Source organism: Pistacia vera, unplaced genomic scaffold (genome assembly GCF_008641045.1).
Source record: "Pistacia vera cultivar Batoury unplaced genomic scaffold, PisVer_v2 Contig213, whole genome shotgun sequence".
Classification (NCBI taxonomy): domain Eukaryota; kingdom Viridiplantae; phylum Streptophyta; class Magnoliopsida; order Sapindales; family Anacardiaceae; genus Pistacia; species Pistacia vera.
Genome location: NW_022196017.1, coordinates 661,375 through 682,220, shown reverse-complemented (window position 1 = coordinate 682,220; position 20,846 = coordinate 661,375). Strand labels below are relative to the sequence as shown.

General features: G+C 36.6%; 2 protein-coding genes across 2 annotated transcripts in view; one reads left to right on the top strand and one right to left on the bottom strand.

Annotated features, from left to right (window-relative positions):
- LOC116129699 (squamous cell carcinoma antigen recognized by T-cells 3-like) overlaps nucleotides 1-19,063 on the bottom strand; it is a 57,675-nt gene extending 38,612 nt beyond the window's left edge. The window contains 5 exon segments of the mRNA XM_031415424.1: nucleotides 16,008-16,112; nucleotides 16,448-16,663; nucleotides 17,262-17,312; nucleotides 17,991-18,061; nucleotides 18,946-19,063. Of these exon segments, the coding sequence (XP_031271284.1) occupies nucleotides 16,008-16,112; nucleotides 16,448-16,663; nucleotides 17,262-17,312; nucleotides 17,991-18,061; nucleotides 18,946-19,063 (561 nt within the window).
- LOC116129673 lies at nucleotides 14,185-15,949 on the top strand. Its single transcript, XM_031415395.1, has 2 exons — nucleotides 14,185-15,594; nucleotides 15,625-15,949. The coding sequence occupies exons 1-2, from the start codon at nucleotides 14,950-14,952 to the stop codon at nucleotides 15,625-15,627; spliced, it is 648 nt and encodes a 215-aa protein (XP_031271255.1). The 5' UTR covers nucleotides 14,185-14,949; the 3' UTR covers nucleotides 15,628-15,949.
- Nucleotides 19,064-20,846: the final 1,783 nt, after the last annotated feature.

Below are 20,846 nucleotides of genomic sequence, written 5' to 3'. Positions count from 1 at the left end.
ATTATATATTTATTTAATATTCTATTGTTGTTTATTGATTAATTTTCCATCTTAATCCTATGAACCACAATTTTATGAGACAATTTTAATAATGCTTAATCACGATGCTATAGAAGCCTAGTTAATTTCAAGGGAATCCATGAATTTAATGTTAAACATTTATAATCAGTGTTTGCTGATTGATTAAATTTCTTATGTCAATCGAGAACCAACTACTTTTATAACTTCAATAATGCTTAATCAGAATGATACTATTAATTATCTCCTTCATAAAAATATTATTTAAGTGCAAAACATTTAACTTTAAGCATGCTCAAACCGTTACTTATATCAAAGCAAGAAAGACCACAAGAAATTGAAATTATAAAGAAATTTGACAACATTTGTTGATAAACAACTTGATCTAAAAGCTTAAGCTGAAAAAGGAATTAAGCTATGTAGAGGATCTTCACTTGTTACATAAACCAAGCCCAAATTCAGACAGAACGACCAACCCAAATGTAGCAGGATGTATACATGAGAGATTCAAATCATGACCTCTACTTTAATATCTGTTTGTGTGTGTTTTGTCGTAAGTCGAAAGTCTCGGTAGCCCGGAATCAGTAGACAATGTGATCTCAGGTCATGGAATCTTGAGTGTAACTCGCATAACCTCGTCGCGACCATCCAATACAGTGTTCAACAGACTAAGGGATAAGCCTTATCTCGAACATCTCGGGAGGGATAAGACGAATTAGTATTTGCGCGATCCCAGCGCGAAATCACTAAAATCACGAAATCGCTTTCCAAGTCTGATTGCAATCCAATATTCTCTCTACTTCTTCGTGTAAACTTGCATAAATACCCCTTCCAAATATGAGAAAGGGTTAGCAATTCCAATATGAGACTCATGGGCGTGAAGTTAGAAGACAGCTGATTCCAAGAGGCGACATGGGAAGAGCCATAGGGGAACAAGTTAATAATGGTCGTCGAGGGGAATCTCTCACTTAGTGACTTAGTACATAAAAGAAACGAAAAATGAAACATAATTCATAGATACTTAAACCCTCTCAGTACTCGCTTAAAATTAAGAAGGAATATCATACACATACCATGGAACAACGTTTAACCCTATTCATAGGGATTATGTAAATATTCCATTCCGAAATATGAAGTGAACAATTAGATCTTTTTGAAGAATGGTACTAATTCATGATCTAACATGTACAAAGTGAAAACCTCATTCTCGATTCTACGAGAAATTTTATTAAAGCATCCATAGAATCATGAAGAGTCTAAGTGAAACAATATATAATATGAGATATGGATATTCATTCAAATAGACAATAAAAATGAATATATGTGTGCGAAAATTTTAATCGGGCGAGCATATATAGATATTCTTCAATTCTTCCTTAGACATTTTCCAGACCAAAGACATTTTTTCACATTTTCCACAAGCATGAGATGCAAGGCCATTGCTGTTTCCAGTACACAAACTCAATAGTGCTCTGTTGGTCCATCTTTCTGCATTAGGATTTTCATCTATGACAAAAGTAAAAATGGATTCTGCACTAGAATTGAATCAATGGTATAGAAAAGAAAAGCAAAGAAACTAATAGCTACACTGTGAGTATTCAATGTTATTTTAGACCAAGAACAGACCACAACCCATAATAGTTTTCATGATCTTGTTGGATCCTATACCATTGGACCTTTGTCACATAAAAAGGAACTTGATCGCCATCTAATTGGCTAAAATTTCTCTGAATCTTGGGGTGAGGTATCGAGGCTATCCTTATCACAATTGGATATATATGTTCCCAAGAAACATATTAGAACTTTACCCTTTTTAAAAGGGTATAAACTTTGACATATCTGAAAGAAATTTACAAGAAGGGTACTGTAAACCCCTCCCTAGCCGGTATTTCCTAAGTATCCTTGGCCATTAGAACCTAGAAAACGCACGCCTAGGAAGAGTTTATTTTAAAATCCTTTAAAGAATAACTTGTAGTTTAAACATATATATAGATATATGTGTTTAATTAATTAATTTTTTTTTTATTTACATTTTAATAAGTTCATTGTATAATCAAAAAATAATTTCCTTTCTTGGAGTAAATTATGAATCCATAGTAATACTTACTAGAACATACACACTTTATAAAATTTACTAGCAATTTGATTCCTTTATTAATATAACATATTTACTCATTATAGAACATGGACATAATTACTACATTATGAGGTATGAACATAATTACTACAGTAAATATTAGCAAAACCATTCGATAGTCATCATTAAGCATCCCCTCATGCTCATAGCGTCCCTTGGAATCCTCTCCCAGCTTCATGCCTTAATCCGTACCTGCAAACACATTTTAAAACATTTCGTAGGTGAGCGCTAATCGCTCAGTAAGGAATATGCGCATTTATAAAACTATTAAGCTTCATTATAAAAGTAATTACTTGGACTTTACCTACCTACAAAACATGACCTTCATTCTTTGACATAACAAGTTCATAAACATATCATACATTTTGGACTTTTCTCATGAACATAGTTCATAACAAATCATACTAATATAACTAGAACATATATGACTTATGAAATATTCATTACATGCATGCTTATTTCTTTTGTCTTTATACTTGATGGTTTCTTAGTCTTTGTTATCGATCGGATTCATTAAACCATTACTTGTTCTTGGTCGTCACTCAAGGACTCATGGTTTCCATAAGAATTCCTCTCTGATCTGGTTTATACCTCAAGAGACTCATGGAATTCATTCTTTAACATTTCATAAATTTTTCATAAGAATAACTAAATAAGTATATGCATTACCATTTGAATGCAAAATATGGACTAACATATTCCATGCTCATATACTATATTCTCCTACTAAACTTCTTAACTTAATTCATTCAATTCTCATACAATCAAAGATTTCAGTAGTAAGATTATTCAGGGGTTTATTGAATTAGAAACAATGGGAATTTTCCATTAAGAAGGTGGATGCCATACAGTTCGTATTTCAAGCAATTTTCCATTATCTTCTAATTCGAATTTATTTTTGGGTTAAAACATAAAAGTTTGTAGGTCTGTTTCCAACTTTTTAACACTTCAAGAATCAACTCAATCGGATGCTTATAACTTCAGTTCTGACTGATTCAGTGAAGCATGTACAGTATAAGTCTCAAAACCAAATCCGAATTCTATTCATTTTAACCATGTCACCTTCATTGCACATTCTATCATTTGCCATATCATTCTTATTATAAAAGGCCATAAAACCTCCCTTTTTTACAGAATCAAAAAGTGCCAAAACATCGTCCAATACCAAATCTTAATTGGCATAATCATCCTCCACATGCACACTACACAATCAACACACCCTTTAACAATCCATAACCAAAACATAGCATCACACTCATATTAACATAAATAAATGTAATTTCATAAACCCTAGGTGTTATCAATTGTAGTCATCAAGGGAGATTTTTTTTCCTTACCTTAGTATTCAAAGCACAAGGTACTCCTCCTTGGCTCCAAAGTTCCACACCTTTCTACCTACACACCAACCACTTATGAATTTCTCTTTTAACCAAAAATTCAGAAAACTAGGGTTTTGAAACTCACCTTACCCTGAAATTGAAGTTCTTAAGGGTGGATGGTGATCTCCTTGAAAATCAACTTGAAATCCTAAGAAAAATTTGAGAATAAAAGTTGGATTAGTGGCTTTTATGGTGGATTTGAGAGATGAGAAGAAGAGATATATTTGGGGTCTCCAAGGCCGACTACTCTCTTTTTAAACCTTGTAAATATTCATTCCATTGATACTCTAATGTATTGGTCAATAAAAGTTAATATTAAGAGTCATTTGGCATAAGTTTTCATATAAGGGCGTTTTGGTCATTTCTACACAAACATAAATATAAGTATTCATTTATGCCATTTGACTTCTTTGAAACTTATCCATAAGCAATCCCATTAGGTGAATGACTAATTTACCCTTGGTGCACTTTATGACACTTAATCCAATACGGTTTTGTATGAAAAGACCATTATACCCTTGGTTACCGTTTATGCCATTTAAACCTTATCAATCAATTTATAACCATTCTACCTCATTTCCTTCAATGACTCATCATTCACTTTATAATGCCACATCTCGAAATACATGTAAATTGACCATTTTTAACCCTTCCATTCAAAAAAGAAAATTACTTGAAAAGGTAATTTCTACCTTAGGGCATCGGAATAATAACGTGGGGTTTACAGTACTGATATGATTGATCTAAATAGCACATATATTTTTCATCCTACAATAGGTATCTTTTGTCATAATGTGTGTTACATAAACATATTAAGGCAAAACCTTACGTTTTTTATAAGAAGAGAAGTTTGTCAATTACTGTGCTATCCTAGTTAACATGTAACATGTAACCGCCGAGCAAAACCTCACTTCGTAAGGAACATTCTCACGAACACTTTATTTGACTACGAGCTATCATTTCCCGCTCCCTGACTTTTGGATTTGTCGAGGGGATACCAAGTGGGTCTGAGTTCCCTTGGCATTGAAAATGTGCTCCTCCCCTTTAACGAACATGCATCACTCTTTATTAGACAGCACAGTGCGGTGCTCTAGACACCTTGAAAGTCCTGATTACTACATTGGCCGCCATTTAACCCCAAAGAGTAAGAAATAAAAGGTACAAGTTGGAAACACAAACATGCAAATTTCTATAGACTTAGTCCACTGAACAAACAAACACACTGGTAATAACCGGATAAAATAATTCCACTTAGCCTACCATGTCTCCAAAGGCCCATGACCAGCAAAATCATTTCTCTTTTGCTTTGGATTTGATCTTGCAATGATTATCTTCTTCCCAAGAAACTTTTTTTTCTTTCTACAGACTGCAGCAAGGTGGGATCATCGCAAAATCCGCAGATGCTAGGCCTTTCAAAAATCAATCAGAGGATATTATAAATTCGTATGCAACGGTCCCTACAGATGCACTATAGTTTAAAGGAAAAGCTGAATTAGGTAAAATCTGTATGGGACTATGGTTGAGTCTCCTAAGCATATCACTTGCTAGCAAAATGAAAAAAAAAGCTCTTAGACAGTTAGACTCTTTATACTTAGAATATTAAGTAATGTTACCATAATTATGGAATTCAATGCTTCTGCAGGTTTATTTGAGACTGAGAATCATCTCTGGAAAGGACATTCATCTTAAAACCAACAGCGTAAGAACAAATGATTTATACTACATGAAAGGAAGAATCAATTAAAGTTTCAGGAACACCCTGAGAAATTTGATCAAAGACAATGGACTTGCAATTAGCAGTTTCTATCATCCCTGAAGCATCAGCAAGCTGCTGTCTCCCTAAAGCATTAAAATTAGTTTCTTAGGGCTAATCTCTGTGGTACAGTCCACATTAGCATACATTTTGAAGTTTAAAGGTCAGGCAATGTTATAATGATGAATTGACTGTAGACTTATGTGCACATGGAATGTCCAATGTATAGCTTCCCCTTTTTCATTTGAAGCATAAAGGCACAAAGAACATTGGCAAATAATGAATGAGATAAAGTGAGTCATACCCTTGACTTCGTGGTGACTTGTCCTACAAATTGGAACAGATTCAACACCCCACCAACATGTTGAAGAATTTTTTGATCTTCACGATTTACAGAGGTTGCCTGAAAAATTTTAACCCATCAAAATTATCGTCTCTATTTTGTGGCCTTTTGTTAAAAGGGATAAAAAAGCAATCTCTTCTATAGTGCGAGAGAATCTCTATGTCCCTAACAGTTAAGGTTTGAAATAAAATGCAGTACATCATCGTGATAACTTTGGCTCTTCTAGTGGTGAGTCTTGATGTGCTGGTCATTGGAGCTTTTCAAATGTTTTGCTCTTCTACTGTCGTTTCTTCAGGACTAAGTTTTTGCTCGCCCTGTTCTTCCCATGCACTTTGTTTGGGTTTTAGGCAGTATTTTTCTGCCGCTTAGCTGGAGGCTGTTCGTTAGTCATGTTTGAATATGTTTTACTCTGTGCATTAACACTTTTCTTATGTGACTTCTCTTTCTAATCTATTAGTTCAGGAACAGATTTGGCTTCTTGTTGTAACGTAAATAGTTGCAGCACTTCCAAGTGGGGTGTAATATGAGAATGGGAACAAAGACAAGCATCTTTACGCATTGAGTTAAAATAGCAAAGATTGCATACATTCAATAAATACCAAGCTGATGTATCATAATTTAGTAACATCTTTAACAATGTTACGTAACCACTTGACTTAAAAGCTTAAATTGATAGTTAAGCGTTCAACAACCATACTTAAAATTCAACACAATCTCGTGAGCTAAATAGCCACAATCACAACCATAAATATAACATAAACACATATAAAAGTTTATAATCTAAATAAGAGCCTATTTGTTATAAATTTTAAATAGTGTTTTATTTTCGAAAACAAGGAATATAAGGAATTTTATGAAAATAGTTTTTATTAAAATGAATTAAATGTTTTAAAAAACAATGTTTTTGCATATAATCCCAAAAATTAGTGTAAAATTAGAAAATAAGAAAAATATTATTTCTCAGTTTTTATATAGTTTTTAACTTCAAAAAATATTTTTAATACCATATATATTTTCAAATATTTAAAATGTTGAGATAAAGCTTTTAAAATTTTTAATTGTAACTTAGTTTTTTAAAATTATTTTTGAATTGCAAACTAAATTGGCCCAAATCTCATAAAGAGATTTAAAATACAAAATATGTTTTCAAATATTTAAAATTTAGAAATAAAACTTTAAAATTTTTAATTGTAACTTAGTTTTTCAAAATTATTTTTGAATTACTGGCCCAAATCTCATATAGAGAGATTTAAACAAGAAATCAGGGGAAAACAAATCCTGATAATCTTTTTATTTCAATCTCTTAAACTAAATAAAACTTAGATAACTCTTAAATTGATCATATTCTAATCTAGAAATCATACACCCCCCCTCAAGCCGGTGAATAGATAGTTACCATTCCCAGCTTGGAAACTATATTAACAAACAACTGTCTAGGCAGTCTTTTTGAACAATTGACCTACTTCAAACTTGTTTTTCATCAAGTATACCCAACATACTCTAGTGTGATCATCAATAAACGTAATGAACCACTTAGACCCTACAATATTTGCAACTCTAGATGGCCCCCAAATATCACAATAAATTATTAAAAAAGCCTAGAACTCTTATATTTATGAGCTAGATAAATAGACTTGGTGTATTTTGCAAGTTGACAAGTTTCACACTTTTAAAGAAAATAAACTTTTATTTCTGAATAACAATGGGTACAATTCTCGTAAATAAGGAAAGCTAGGGAGTCCCAGTCTACTCTTATATCAGCCTATTGGGTTTCAAAAAATACTCTCTTACCTATGGCTTAAATGTGATTTCTTCATATATGCCATAATTTCATTAGAGTATCAATAACTGCAAAGTTTAAAGTTAAAAAAATAAATGTCATGGATTTTCGACTAGCATGACCCCTAGAGATACTGCCATATATCATTTACGTATGACATATTAAACCATTGTGATTCTGGTGCCCGAGTAACAAGTTGACCTATTGCAAGGCTACTCTCTAAAAATATTCTCAGCTGAAGAGCATGATTCTATATTAAGAGTTCAAAAGATCTCCATAAATTGCCCTACTTGATAAACAACATTTTAACAACCTTGACTTAAGCCATTTGTCTGGTTTCAACTTCCATCAGCTGCAAAAAGAGAATAAAGAAAGATATGTTTGCATTGCATATGACAAATATCAATTGATTAAATAAAGCTGCATCGTATACTACTAAAAGCAACAATTTTCCCAAAAAATAAAAAAAAGGAAAAAGAAAAATTACGAAAAAACCAGTATAGAAACATTCAAATTCAAATTCCGTCCATAAATCAATCTAGTATAATAGAAAGCAAGTAATGTAAAAGAATTATATGTCTGAAGCAATCCCACTAAATCTTTTACTGTAGCATCTCCTGTAGATGGACCTAGCTTCATTTAAATGTCCCAATTCAATTTCCATAGTTATATAACCTTGCCACGCTTCCAACATTGACCTGCTGCATAGACAAAAAGCAAGTTATATGGAAAAAAATGCAGAGATGAATCATAAATCAATCATATTGAACTATACAGGATATGAAAGAGAAGGGGATGAATGGGCCAAACCAGATCTTAACCAGGCTCCCCCAAACACCTAGAGCTGCAACCAAATTTAGCTCCAAATGAGCCCAATAAGCATAAAAATGCAGCAAACCATCTGTATTCTTCATCCGCTGAGATAAGTAATCTGATGCACGCTGAAAGGAAGAAACTACACAGTTAAGTATTCAAGTATATATAATACATCCAATCATATAGAGCCTGCAATTTCGATGGTACACTAAAGACACATCCGGCTAATTGTTTATAAACACAAATATTGAAGACAACCACTACACAACAATGATGTACCAGTAGAAAATGACATGCCAATTTTATAAATTCACAAATCCATGAAGATATCTTCCGTGCATGCAACTCCAATGCTGAACGAGAAATTTTTTAGCAAAGGACACTATTCCATGACAAAACAATTAACAAAGGTAACAATCTTGTAATTAGCAAAAGCCATCTTGGAGTACCAAGAGTTATGCACTATAATTTCTACATAAAGTGGTCATAATGGTACTACAACAGCACACTAAATGAAGTAAATGAAGTTATGCACTGTAATTTCTTCAGAAGCACTTGATACACATTCGTAAGAGATCTATGCCTGGACCTTGAAAGAGTAGACTAGCTACAAGGTCCACATTTTCTTCATCCAAAATTCACCAAGAATAGAGCATCTACGAATGTCTTGAGAAGCTTCAAGTTCTTGGCATCGAGTAAAAACAATTTTAACAAGGAAAAAGGAAACGACACCATGCGAACCTGAAAGGTTTCCCTTATCAATGGAAAATTCAGTTCATCCCTTCTGCTCCAGGCAAAGGATTCTTCGTCTCAAACCATCCACTCGCGTGAGGAATAAGTTTAGGTACTGAAACAAAGAGGGCCTGATTAACAAGATCTTAATGCATAAAATGTAGATGAACAAAAAAGTTCCAAAGAGCAGTAAATCAAGCCTGCAAAGTAGAGAAAGAATATCTTTACCTCCTCAATGGTCGAAAAAGTCCATAGAAAGGACTTCTCAAGACCTGAATACGACATGAAAACTTCTTAAACAACAAGAGTAAACCTCTATATTTGTAAAAGGAGCAGAATGAAATTCAACACTAAAGGTTGTGAAACTTCATTGCTCTTAAGCTACTTATACAATCCTCTCATAATTCGCAACATGAGAAGGGTAACAACTGAAACTTACAATGATCCCTCTTTCTCAGGCGCACGGCAACGTTCCAAGAGAGCAAAGATCGAACCCAAAGATCACCAACCAAGGACAATTTTCCTAGCCTTGGAATGAACATCCCGCACAATATTTCCTACCTGAACGGAAAAAGAAATGATTAATTTGCTAAAATTACAATACCTGAAACTAAAGAATTGAAAAGAGAAAATATGAGTGAAACCTTCAAGATTTTATCCAAATAGCGAGTTAATCAAGCTAGAGATCACTTGATACGGAAATGTGGTAATAGCATGTTCATAGAGAAGTGGAACACGGGCTAGATCTCCAGAAGACTATTCAAACTTCAAGTAGATCTGCAAAAATTTAAAATAAAATCATAGTATTAACACTTTAAAGAAGGAAAAAAAAAAAAATACCTATTGCCACTTGAAGTTCTTATGCAACCCCCACCTCAGGAAAAGAAGAAGAAGAAGAGAAGATCAAAAGTTTACATAAACTGATTACTTATATTAGAAGCAGAAAGACCATAAAAATGAAATTATATGAATTTCAACAGCATCTGTTGGAAACAACTTGACCTAAAAGCTTAAGCTTGAAAAGGTAAGGGCACAACAATGGTATTAAGCTTTGTAACAGGCATGTTACATGTTACATAAACCAATCCCAAATTCAATAGAAAGACCAACCAAGTATAGCAGGATGTAATAGATGGAGACTCAATCATGACCTCTACTAATATCATATTAGTTACCGTTTAACCTAAATGCTAAGGTATCATGTAAGAGCCCAGAATTATCATTCAGCTATCTAAAACATATCTGATAGTAAATGCCATATACCATAAATTGTTGAAATTTTTCAGAGTCAGAATATCCTGCCTTGCAATCCGTTCTTCAAAATCAGCTGAGCATTATACATCTCCAATGCTTTTCTTATGCTGTGGCAACGTAGAAGGAATCTGATAGATCACATGTAATGTAGGTTACATAGGCAAAGGAAGAATAGTAGAGGATCACAAGCTGGGCTGGCAAAACAGTACAGGACAGATGGAATAGGACAGAGGACGTCAGCACAAGACAGATGGCGAAATGGGAGAGAAGCAGTACAACATTTTGTTACTGGAATACTAAACAGTGGCAAAATGGGAGAGGGTAGTACAACATATGTTATGCTGGGCATTACAAAAGGGATAGCAGATCTGATGGAAAGGCAGAGAGATAGATAAGGGATTTTGGGAGGCAGCTGGCCCGAGCACAGCAGTGTTATCTTTGTTTTTTTTGAATTTGTGCAAGTATTTGAGTCCTTGACTTTGAGTACGTAGTAAGCTTTTAGTTGTTTTGTTTGCATTTCCAAAAGTGTAATACACAGTTTGAATCATTCAAATACAGCTTCAGTGTTGAATTTTCTGTGACATTTCTTTTTAAACTGTTACATTCTTTGTTGGGTTTGTTGAGTTGCTGAATCCACAGAAATCCCATCTAAATCACCTGATTCAGCATCTAGAGTGTCCCCAATTCCACCTCCCAAGATGTGGGCGAGAAGGGTTGACCTTATGTTAGCAGGGGAACAGACACTGATGGTGAAATATACTTCCTCCTTACCATGGAGGCTATCACCACAGAAAGGGGAAACCGATGAGAGTGGGGAGGCAGAAATAAGAGCTCCCACTTTTTCCGGCGCAAGATCTGTAGGGTGGATTTTTTGCATGGAAAGGTACTTCGCCTAACCAAGTTACCGACGAGAGCAAGGTCCTCTCCACGCGTTGTGCATGGAAGGGGAGGCCCTCTATGTATCAATGGAATGATCAGGACCGGGACTGACGTGGGCTGTGTTCAAGGTAGCTTTCCTGTAGAGATTCAGCGGCGCACAAGAAATCAGCCCGCTGGAACTGCTTATGTCGACGAGGCAGACGGGAACTGTGCTAGATTATCGTCAGGGTTTGAAGAAATTGCGGCAATGACAGTAGGAGAAAGGGAGGATGTGCTTTCTGCAGCGTTTTAAATGGATTACGACCTGAGATTAGAGCTTAAAGTGAAGTTGCAGCAACCTAAAATTTTGGGTCAACCAAACTCTTAACCAAATTTCAGTACTAGCCCAAAGAGTGGAAGAAAGAAATTTAATCTTGGAAGAAGCCAAGGAGGGTTGGCCGACAAGGAAATTGGGGGAATAGTCATGGCCCACGTTTAACTTAAACCCAACTGGAATGGAAAGAACAAAATAGGGCCCAAACATACATAACCCAAACCCACATAACCCAACCCAACACCACCCAAACACATTCAATAAATATACAAAGATTCAGCCCCAAACTCAATTTTAGGCGTGCTTCCATCGAGAATAGCTCCAGTTTTGCGTCAACTCCAGCAGACACTTCAGATCTTCCAACTTTCGACGAGGTTTTTTCCTTTCGAAGGTTGACAAAATCCGAGATCCAGAGAAAGAGGGAAAAGGGATTATGTTATAGATGTGATGCAAAATTTTCACCTGGCATAGATGCAGTGAGAAAACAGTTTCAGATTGTTTTGCTGAGGGGGAAGATGACGATCCAGAGCTGTAGAAAGAAGAGGAAAAAGAAGAGGTTGCAGTTGAACAAAATCAAAGCCATGTGGAGCTATCCATCAGCTCGGTGGTGGGATACAAGGGCCAAAAACGATGAAGCTTAAAGAGAGTGTCCACGGTAAGGAATAATTGTGTTGATTGAAGTGGGCTTCCCACAATTTCATTGGTTTGGAGGCAGTGGGTAGATTGGAATTACCAGTGGTTACGACCCATCTTTCAGAGTCAGAGGAGGGAGATGGTTATCGGGTGACATGTCAGGAGGAATGTAAAGCGGTTCCGTTGGAATTACAAGGAATGGTTGTGGTCCAAGATTTTTTTCCATTTGAAATGGGGAGCGTTGATTTGGTACTGGGATGGCATGGTTGGAGACTTTGGGGAAACAGTAATTAATTGGAAGAAGCAGACTATGAAGTTCAGATCAAGGGAGCGAATGGTACAACTACGAGGGGATCCTTCCTTAAGCAAAACACTAGTGTCTCTGAAGGCCATGATTAAGACTGTACAGAGGGAGGGGCAAGATGTAATCGAGTTGGGGAGACTCAGAGCCAAATGGAGAACAAAAGAGAGAATTGACGAAAAATTGGTGGAAGTGCTAAAAAGTTTGGACAGGTGTTCGAACCGCTGGTGGATTACCACCCTCAGAACTCAGACCATTCAATCCATTAGTGCCGAACCCAACCCCAAATCTTCGACCGTATAAAACCTGTACTACCAAAAGAATGAGATAAAGCAAATTGTTAAAGAAATGAGGCTTCCGAGATCATCAAACCCAGTGTGAGTCCGTTTTCAAGTCCCGTGCTACTAGTGAAAAGAAAGATGGTGGATGGAGGTTTTGCGTGGACTACAGGGTGTGAATAAAATTACAGTACCAGATAAGTTCCAATTCCGGCAATTGATGATTGTTTGATGAACTAGGAGGAGGTCGGTATTCTCTAAACTGGATTTGAAGTCAGGCTACCACCAGATACGCGTCCTCCCTGAAGACACCCACAAGACGGCATTTCGAACTCATGAGGACATTATGAATTTTTGGTTACGCCTTTCGGATTAACAAACACACCTTCCACTTTCCAAGCATTGATGAATGAAATTTTCAGGCCGCACTTGCCGGTTCATACTTGTTTTCTTTGACGACATACTCGTTTAGTAAGGGGATGAACGAGCATTCGGGACATTTGGCGACCGTCCTTCAGATTCTACTGGACACATCAGTTGATAGTGAACAGAAAAAAATGTTTGTTCGGGCAGCGACAGATAGAATATTTGGGGCATGTCATCTCAGCTGAAGGCATAGCAGTCGACCCATCCAAGATAGAGAGCATCATCAAGTGGCCAGTACCGAAGAATGTGAGAGCACTCCGTGGGTTTCTCGGTTTAACAGGCTACTATCGGCGTTTTGTCCAAGATTACGGTAAGATCGCAGCACCCCTAACAGCTTTACTTAAAAAAGATGCTTTCGGATGGAACGAAGCAGCCCGAACAGGGTTCGAAGAGTTGAAGAGGATTATGACTAGCGTTCTGGTTCTAGCTATGCCTGATTTTTCCAAAAAAGTTTGTGATAGAAACAGATGCTTCGGGTAATGGATTAGGGGCAGTCTTGATGCAAGAAGGACGACCACTCGCATACATAAGTAAAGGGTTGTCGATGAAGTCTCAGTTAAAGTCAGTTTATGAACGAGAACTCATGGCCGTGGTCCTAGCTACTCAAAAGTGGCGTCATTACCTCCTGGGACAACAGTTTGTTATCCGAACAGACCAACGGAGCCTGCACTTCCTGACTGACCAAAAATTGTTGAGTGAAAGTCAACAGAAATGGGTCATCAAGCTGCTGGGATTGAATTTTGTCATACAATATCGATCAGGAGTAGAAAATAAGGCTGCGGATGCACTGTCTCGCAGAGAAGAAGGGGTGGAACATAACGCCATAACTGTGGGTTGTTTTGCAGGTATGAAGGACTTAGAAGAAGCCATTCAAAAGGATGAGAAAATCCGTCACATTATTCAACAACTTCTGCTTGATCCAAAGGGCCGACCTCCTTTCCAACTAGCGGGCCATCACTTACTCTATCAGGGCAGGTTAGTAGTCCCTAAAAAAGGCACTCACATACAAAACCTTCTACATGAGTTTCATTCTTCACCTATGGGGGGGGGGGGGGGGGGGGGGGGGGTTTTTTTTGAAGGGGGGGGGGGGGGGGGGGGGGGGGGGTGGGGTGGGGGGGGGGGGGGGGGGGGGGGGGGGGGGGGCATTCCGAATTTTTTAGAACCTACAAACGCATTGGTAATGTGGTTTTTTGGGAGGGGATGAGAAAAGATATCAAGAATTTTGTGGAAGCTTGTGCGGTCTGCCAACAGAACAAATATGAGGCCTTGAGCCCTGCGGGATTGTTGCAACCACTACCCATTCCGAATCAAGTTTGGGAGGATATATCTATGGACTTCATTTCAGGGCTTCCGAAGGCTAGAGGGGTAGATACTATCCTGGTGGTGGTCCATCGTCTCTCGAAATATAGTCATTTTGTCACATTGCAGCATCCCTACACCGCTAAGGAAGTCGCTGAGGTATTTATTAAGGAGATAGTCCGCCTACATGGGTTTCCACGATCAATCGTTTCTGACCGTGACCGAATCTTTATGAGTCATTTCTGGGGCGAGTTATTTCGCCAATCGGGGACCCAGCTCCACATGAGTTCTGCCTATCATCCACAAACAGACGGGCAAACAGAGGTGGTAAACCGTTGATTGGAAACTTATCTTAGATGCTTTGTCAATGGTCAGCCGCAACAATGGCCGAAATGGATTCCTTGGGCAGAATTTTGGTTCAACACCACATTCAGTGTATCAGCAGGCATGTGTCCCTTTAAAGCATTGTATGGTCGTGACCTTCTGGCTGTATTAAAATACACAGATCATTCTTCTCGAGTTGATGAAGTCCACCACCAACTCTAGGACCGCAACTACATGCTCCAAGACTTAAAGAACAACCTGGTTTAAGCCCAAAATCGCATGAAATGTATGCAGATAAAAAGAGAAGAGAAGTCAATTTTAAGGTAGGGGACTCAGCCTATTTGAAAATTCAACCATACAGGCTACGCTCCCTAGCAAGACGCCATAATGAAAAGCTTAGCCCACGATTCTATGGTCCATTTGTCATCAAAAACAAAATAGGGGCAGCAGCTTACCAATTAGATCTTCCTCTCTCAGCGCGCATACACAATGTTTTTCATGTGTCTCAATTAAAGAAAGCCATTTTTCCAATTCCCAATAGCCAGCCCCTTCCGAATAACCTCAACGAAAACTTAGTTTTGAATGTGGAACCCCAATCAGTGCTTAAAAAACGAAAACTGTTGAATGAACAATGGGAAGTTCTCATCCACTGGAAAGGACTGCCAGAATTCGAGAGCACTTGGGAGGACTTCCACACCCTCAATACTCAATTTCCCTCTTTCCACCTTGAGGACAAGGTGGCTCTTCTTGGGGAGGGTAATGATAGATCACATGTAATGCAGGTCTACAATAGGCAAAGGAAGCATAGCAGAGGATCACAAGCTGGGCTGGCAAAACAGTACAGGACAGATGGCAACAGGACAGAGGACAATCAGCACAAGACAGATGGCGAAATGGGAGAGGAGCAGTACAACATTCTGTTACTGGAATACTAAACAGATGGCAAAATGGGAGAGGAGTAGTACAACATTCTGTTATGCTGGGCATTACAAAAGGGAGAGCAGATCTGATGAAAAGGGAGAAGAGAATAGACAAGGGATTTTGGGAGGCAGCTGGCCCTCGAAGCACAGCAGTGTTATCTTTGTTTTTCTTTGAATTTGTGCAAGTATTTGAGTCCTTGACTTTGAGTACGTAGTAAGCTTTTATTCTGGTTTTTGTTTGCATTTCCAAAAGTGTAATACACAGTTTGAATCATTCAAATACAAGCTTCAGTTCTTGAATTTTCTGTGACATTTCTTTTTAAACTGTTACATTTCTTTGTTGGGTTTGTTGAGTTGCTGAATCCTATCAGAATCCCATCTAAATCACCTAATTCAGCATCTAGAGCAGTCCCCAATTCCACCTCCCAAGACTTGTAGGTGAGAAGGGTTGACCTTACGTTAGCAAGGGGAACAGACAACTGATGGTGAAATATACTTTGGATGCGCTGAACCTGTTTTTCTTTTTCCTGCAAAAGAGCAGTAATTTTCCAAATGTAAATTTTGAACACATATAACTTTTTCTGGGTACATAGCACTTCATAGCGAAATGAAAGAACAAAATTTATGAACTATACATAGTGACAACAAGAAGAAAAAAGGTTTCTAAAAATAAACATGGCATGCAACTTGAGCCATGGTTCTAGGAAATATAAAGGAAGACCCACAAAAGCGTTATTAACCATAATACCAAACCAGTAGGATGGAATAAGACTTTAAATAATCATTTAATTTGATTAATAGAATGCATCCCTTCAGGCACATATTCTAATAAGTTTCTAATATATATATTATAAATTATCACCTTAATGTTGGTCTCATCTGTCGTATGGAGAATGGCCTGCTCAAATTCCCTGTATGTTTCCCATATTTTACTACCTTCAGCAACATGCACACCAGCAGCAGTTACAGCACGCTCGAAGACATTTCTTCCGTTCGCAATACCATCAGGTGAAAATTCACGTACAGATGGATCATATTCTTGCACAAATCTCAAGCAGTCACACCAAAGTGAGACAGGCTACACCAGAACAAGTTCTAGTCGTCCAATTTTAAAGAACTACTTAGTTAAAGGAACTCTAAAGAACATAATTAATATTTTTATCTCTTGATTCCACATATATGCAAATACTGACTGAAAGTAGCAAGAATTTGATTTCCCACAAAAAGTAGGGAAACAGATGACAACATGCAATTAAAACTTCCAAAATGTACTGCCACTTAAAAAAATAGATTTCCATTCCCAAGAACTTTGAAAAAGTTTATCCTATCGCCTAATTTGGTAGAAAAATTTGATGATGCATCAAAAAGGAACCATGTGTCTTTAAACACCATCACAAATGTAAGAATATTGATATCCATTCTGCATTGCAAGGCCTACAATCATCTCTACCATACAAATGAAACTAATGAGCCATTCTGTCATTAGTACTTACTTATTGGAATAATTCAACCAGTCAAAAGTCATAGATCTGGCAAGCTGAATTTTTTTATCCGAAAGTTATTTTTAGGAAAATAACTAAAAATACCACAAATTAGAATTCTTAAGATCACTATGTTTTAATCCATAAATCAACGTATAAAGTAATTCAAAATCCATGATGATAACAAAAACCTACCAGATAATTAGAAACTCCTCTTTCATAAATCTTCTCAATCCCTAGAAATGCCTCAGGTCTGCAAAGTTGAAGCAGAGAATCAGGAAGAAACTACCTTCAGCTAGATAGAGCGATAAAATCTTAAAGTATACCCAAAGCTTTAGTATCAGTCATGCAGAACAAGAAAAGATCAAAATCTTAAAAATTTAGCTGACCCACCCTTTTATTTTTTTGCTTTGGGCGTAACAGTCATCAGGAGGTGCACTTACTGATTTTCAACATTGAGCTTCATGTTTTGGAGAAACTAATATACTTATACTAAGAGAAATGAGTTTTGCAAGAGGGCAAGCAGGCTGTCCATAAAAGCAATGACAAGAGGGAACTCAAAATCTATAAACAAACAAAATATCAGACAATCGAAAATTATCAAAAACCAACCTCCCAAGTCAACCATCACTGCTTCCTACTTGCAACATATGAAAAAAAATATAAAAAAGAAGAAAGCTCAAAACTTCATTTCTTTTACTCAATTAAGCCGACATTTGAGCTAAGGCTCAGTAGATAGAAGTCACATAAACTTGAATTCAACATCTTTTTCACCATTTAAACTCCAAAAGATAATCACTTCCTCCTTTCAAATGAATCCATTTAATTTTTCTCTTTATACTTTCTCTCTTTAACCATAAACCCTAAGTGATCAGATGTAATCATGAAACCAATAACAAGAGCACAAAATGAAAAAACTAAAACATACCCAGTTGAAATAGAAGCTTCATCTTGAGCCCATTCTTGCCACATAATAGGAGTCAATGGAAGTTTCACTATGCAACAAAAATCCGAGTGCCCTTTTGCCCCATCAAAGCCTATCTTGGTGGATTGCCCAAATCAAGTGCAGCTCTTGCTGCCCAAATTTGTTCGTTTATTCTCTTAGATGGGCATACAAATGAAGTGATATGCTCTACCGTAAAATGATTGTATCATATTTTCATACGCTTGTTTAACAGTATCATAAAGACCACATCATATGTGCACTTATTCATTATCAACAAATAACAAGTGCCTTAGTACATAAAGGAAACAAAAAATGAAACACAATTCCTAGATCAATTCAATTAAACCCTCTCAAGCACTTGCTTAAAAAAAAGGATGAATCTCATACAAATACCATGGAATAACGTTTAATCTAAATCATGGGGATTATGTAAATATTCCATTCCAAAAATATAAAGTGAAACAATTAGGTCTTTTTTGAAGAATGGTACTAATTCAAGATCTAACATGTACAAAGTGAAAACCTCATTCTCAATTCTATGAGAATTTTTAGGAAAACATCCAACAGAATCATGAAGAGTTTTAAGTGAAACAAACATAATCATATCAGATATGGATATGGATATTCATTCAAAACAGACAATAAAAATGAATATACATGTGCGGAAATTTTAATCGGCCAACATACAGATGATATTCTTCATATTCTTCCTAAGATATTTTCTAGACCAAAGACATTTTTTCACATTTTCCACAAGCATGAGATGCAAGGCCATTGCTTTTTTCGTCCTCAAACAGGTATTGTTAGTCATAATTGTGTTTACAGAAACATATTAAGGCAAAACCTTATGTTTTTTTTTTTTATAAGAAAGAGAAGTTTGTCAATTATTGTGCCATTCTAGTTAACATGTAACATGTAACCCCAGGAACAAACCTAACTTCTTAGGGAACATTTCTCTGAACTCATTATTCGACTTCAGCTTCTTATCTTCCAGTTCCCCGGATTTTGGATTCGTCGAGGGCACAACAAGTGGTATGACATTTCTTGGCATGGCAAATGTGTTCCTCCCCTTCAGCTGAATGTTATCACTACGTTTATTAGCAGCACAGTGTGGCGCTCTAGACTCCCTGAAAGTCTGATTACTACTTTGCGCTGCCATTTAACCCAAAGGAGTAAGAAAATAAAATGTAGAAGTGGGAAACACAAACATGCAAATGTCTATAGACTGCATTGCGCACACACACACACACACACATAATAACAAAGATAAAACCTAATTCCGCTTAGCCTACCATGTTCTCCAGAGGCCCCATGACCAGCAAAATGCTCTCTCTTTTGCTTCAAATTTGATCTTACAATGCTTTTCTTCTTCCCAACAAACATTTGTTTGTTCTTTTCTACAGCTGCAGTGAGGTATGCATCATCGGCAAAATCCATATATGCCAGGCCCTTCAAAAATTGACCAAAGGATATTATACATTAGTATGCAACGGTTCCAGACATAGGGCAAGCTGGAATATGGGTAAATCTGTATGGGACTACGGTTGAGTCTCCTAAGCATATCACTTGCTATCAAAATGAAGAAATATGCTCTTAGACGGTTAGACTCTTTATACTTAGAAAATTAAGCAATTTTACCATAATTATGGAATTCAACCCTTCAGCAGGTTTATTTGAGACTGCGTAATGGTCCTTGGCAAGGACATTCATCTTAAAACCAAAAGCGTAAGAACTAAATGATTTATTGACAGCATGAAAGGAAGTAATCAAATTGAAGTTTCAGTGAGCACCCTTGAGAAATTTGATCAAAGATAATGGACTGTATTTAGCAGTTTCTATCTCCTCGAAGCATCAGCCATGCTGATCTCCCAGTCTCATTAAAAGTATTTTCTTAGGGCTAATTTCTGTGGTACAGTCCACATTATGCGTACATATATTGAAGTTTAAAGGTCAGACAATGTTAAATAAGGATTTGACTATAAGACTAATGTGCACATGAAAGGTCCAGTGGATAGCTTTCCCTTTTTCATTTGAAGCATAACGCACAAAGAACATTGACAAATAATGAATGAGAGAAAGAGAGTCATACCTTTGACTTTCCGGTGAACTTGTCCTGCAGAATTCGAACAGATTAAACCGCACCAACATTGCTAAAGAATTTTTTCAGATCTTCATAAGTTGCATGAAAAAAATTTAAAACCATCAAAATTATCTCTTTGTATCTGCCTATCCAGCGTTACTACCTTTAGGATAAAAAGAAATTTATCCTAAAGGCAGTAACCTGATGATGCAGGACGTAAAGGAAGGATGCAAATGGGTATTTAGTCCTTATCTTCTACATTTTAGGATCGAGTATTTGAGTCCTTGGTATCCCTTTCTTGATTTCTCCCTTAAAAAATAACATATTAATTTCTCTCTATCACCTATATAAATCCATATATCTATCTATGATATTCTTCTCCCCTCATCACCTAAGAGCAAAATATATCACTAGACATTATAACTACAGAGTTTTGTCCAACATTTCACAACATCAAGAATCACTAGAAAATGGTTAACGGTACATCCACAAAAAAATAAATGAACTGAAAAAAAAGATGATGAAATGAAATCTATACAAATTTGAGATAGAATTAGATCTAAAAACACAAACTCCTACCTTAGTTAACAGCTATAACAAGCTATGATAACAGCTTTAAATAAACTTAGGGTTCTTACACGAGTGCATTTTCAACCATGCTTCATAGATTTCAATGGCAATTTGAAATCCCATATGACCAAATCCCCACGATCATTGTACAGCAACTGCATATGAAACACCAGACCATATTTTT

What these genes read in the sequence shown, in the direction of transcription:
- LOC116129673 (XM_031415395.1), top strand. Translation starts at nt 14,950, where the DNA reads ATGTATGCAGATAAAAAGAGAAGAGAAGTCAATTTTAAGGTAGGGGAC.